The sequence below is a fragment of the Cebus imitator genome, unplaced genomic scaffold, assembly GCF_001604975.1.
Source record: "Cebus imitator isolate Cc_AM_T3 unplaced genomic scaffold, Cebus_imitator-1.0 Scaffold18, whole genome shotgun sequence".
In the NCBI taxonomy this organism is placed as follows: Eukaryota; Metazoa; Chordata; class Mammalia; order Primates; family Cebidae; genus Cebus; species Cebus imitator.
In genome coordinates this window covers 16105138-16107894 of record NW_016107333.1, presented here as the reverse complement: position 1 = coordinate 16107894, position 2757 = coordinate 16105138, and the positions used below count along the sequence as shown (strand labels likewise).

The following is a 2757-nucleotide window of genomic DNA, read 5'->3' as shown; positions in this document are numbered from 1 at the left end:
ACCACCACCAAAGTTTCCAGAACCACTTCGACCTCTTTGGCTGGATGAAGCACTAGCCATCTCTTGCTTTGACAGGGCTTTCCTAACTTCACAGTTGTGGCCATTCACAGTATGGTATTTCTGAATGACAATCTTATATACCACGGAGTCATGGTCATCAAAGGTTACAAAAGCAAAGCCCCTTTTCTTGCCACTGCCTCTGTCAGTCATGATTTCAATCACTTCAATTTTTCCATACTGTTCAAAATAATCTCTTAGGTGATGTTCTTCAGTGTCTTCTTTAATGCCACCAACGAATATTTTTTTCACAGTTAAGTGGGCACCTGGTCTTTGAGAATCTTCTCTTGAGACAGCTCTCTTTGGTTCCACAACTCTTCCATCCACCTTGTGTGGCCTTGCGTTCATGGCTGCATCCACTTCCTCCACAGTTGCATACGTGACAAACCCAAAGCCCCTGGAGCGCTTGGTGTTTGGATCTCTCATTACCACACAGTCTGTGAGCGTTCCCCATTGCTCAAAATGGCTCCTCAGGCTCTCATCGGTTGTTTCAAAGCTCAACCCTCCAATGAAGAGCTTCCTCAGCTGTTCCGGCTCTTTAGGAGACTCTGACTTAGACATGATCGCAGGGAGAAGAGAGACTTTAACGATGCTTCTTCGGCGGCGTCCACGGGCAAAAAGGCCTAGGACCTCTTTTTATCATCCTCCTGAGCATCCCTTTTATTTCTCTCGTGTTGAATTGCTTCTTACCTGCATCCTATTTCTTCCTCTTTACTCTTAATTCACACCCTTTTGCTTTCCTCTTATTCTGGTGGAGCCAATCTTCTTGAAACTTCTTGAGAACATTTTTCAGACATTTTATGTCTAAAAAAACTTTTTTTTTTGTTTGAGATGGAGTCTCACCCTGCCACCCAGGCTGGAGTGCAGTGGTGCAATCTTGGCTTACTGTAACCTTTGCCTCCTGGGCTCAAGTGATTCTCCTGTCTCAGCCTCCTGAGTAGCTGGGATTACAGATATGTCTCACCACGTCCGGCTAATTTTTGTATTTTCATTAGAGATGGAGTTTCACCATGTTGGCCAGGCTGGTCTCAAACTCCTGACCTCAGGTGATCTGCCTACCAAACTGCTGGGATTACAGGTGTGGGCCACTGCACCCAGCCATAAAAACCTTTATATTTTTATTTTCAGAGATAGGGTCTTGCTCTGTCACCCAGGATGGGATGCAGTGACGTGATCATAGTTCATGGTAACCTTGAGCTCAAGGAATCCTCCTGCTTCAGCCTCCCAAGCGGCTAGGATGACAGGTATGAGCCACTATGCCTGGATTTTATTTTAAGTTTATACTTGATTGATAGCTTAGCTGACAATATATTTCTAGTTGGAAGTTGTTAGTCCTCAAAATTTTGAAGGCATCATTTCACTTTCATTGTGCTGGATTGTCTGTTGTCCACCTGTGCATCCCCATTATCCCTTCTAGAATCCGCTCTGTATTAAAGAAGAGAAACTTGTAGTTACATGTGCCAGAATCCCCTCCTTCGTTTGATTCCAAGTTGGAGTTTGCCAATGAGATGCACTTGCATGAGAAGGAAATAGAAAAGAAAAAACCATTATTCAACAGAGGCAGTTGAAGGCAGACACATGGGCTGAAGGCAAGCTCTTGAGAGTTTCCTGTTTTGGTGCTGTCAGAAGCTGGGATTGAAGGCAATGGCTTACCTTAGATTGCTGAGATTTTTCCATGGATTGCAGTAAAGTTCTGTGGATCACTTTCTTCTACTGGCTGCTCTCCTGCCTGTCACATCCTCAACACCTAGTTCTTTTTGTTCGGAGATGGAGTCTTGCTCTGTCACCCAGGCTGCAGCACAATCTCAGCTCACTGCAACCTCCATTCCCAGGTTCAAATGGAGATTACAGGCATGCACCACCATGCCTGGCTGATTTTTGTATTTTTAACAGAGACAGGGTTTCGCTATGTTGTCCAGGCTGGTCTTGAACTCCTGGCCTTAAGTGATCCACCTGCCTCGGCCTCCCAAAGTGCTGGGATTATCAGTGTGAGCCATCACGCCCAGCCTCAACACTTAGTTCTATGAACCTTTGATTTCCTCTGTTAGTGCTCTTCCTGTTTCTGCACCAAGAGTGGCTTCTGTTCTCCTGGTCAAATCCTAATTTGTTGTATTAGTCCATTTTCATATTTCTATGAAGAAATACCTGAGATTGGATAATTTATAAAGAAAAAGAGGTTTAATGGTCTCACAGTTCCAAATGGCTGGGGAGACCTCACAATCATTGTGGAAGGCAAAGGAGGAATAAAGACACATTTTACCTGATGGCCGGCAAGAGAGTGTGTGCAGGGAAACTGCCCTTTATGAAACCATCAGATAGCCTGAGATTTATTCATTATTTCGAGAACAGCATGGGAAAAACCCATCCCCATGATTCAATTACTTCCCGCCATGTCCCTCCCATGACACATGAGAATTAGGGGAACTACAATTAAAGATGAGATCTGGTTGGGGACACAGCCAAATCATATCAGTTGTCTTGCTCTCAGCATCACTGTTGAGGTATCTGAAGTGATATCGATTCCTGATATTTTATGTGTGACCCTTTTGTTCCTCCCGGGGGGTTGATAGAATCATCTCTTTGTCCCTTAGTGTTTTGAAATTCCACGATGATGTTTTGTGAGTGGTTCTGTTTTTGTCCATGGTGTATGGTTCCCAGAGAGGCCTTTTTTTTTTTTTTTTTTTTTTTTTTTTTTTTTTT

At 43.9% G+C, this 2757-nt stretch overlaps 1 protein-coding gene across 1 annotated transcript in view; it reads right to left on the bottom strand.

Annotated features, from left to right (window-relative positions):
* The window catches only part of LOC108291264 (heterogeneous nuclear ribonucleoprotein A1-like), a 7908-nt gene extending 7228 nt beyond the window's left edge, over window positions 1-680 (bottom strand). The window contains exon 1 of the mRNA XM_017511499.2: window positions 3-680. Within this exon, the coding sequence (XP_017366988.1) occupies window positions 3-618 (616 nt within the window). The 5' untranslated portion in view covers window positions 619-680. The remainder of the gene's footprint in view (window positions 1-2) is intronic.
* Between the last annotated feature and the right edge of the window lie 2077 nt (window positions 681-2757).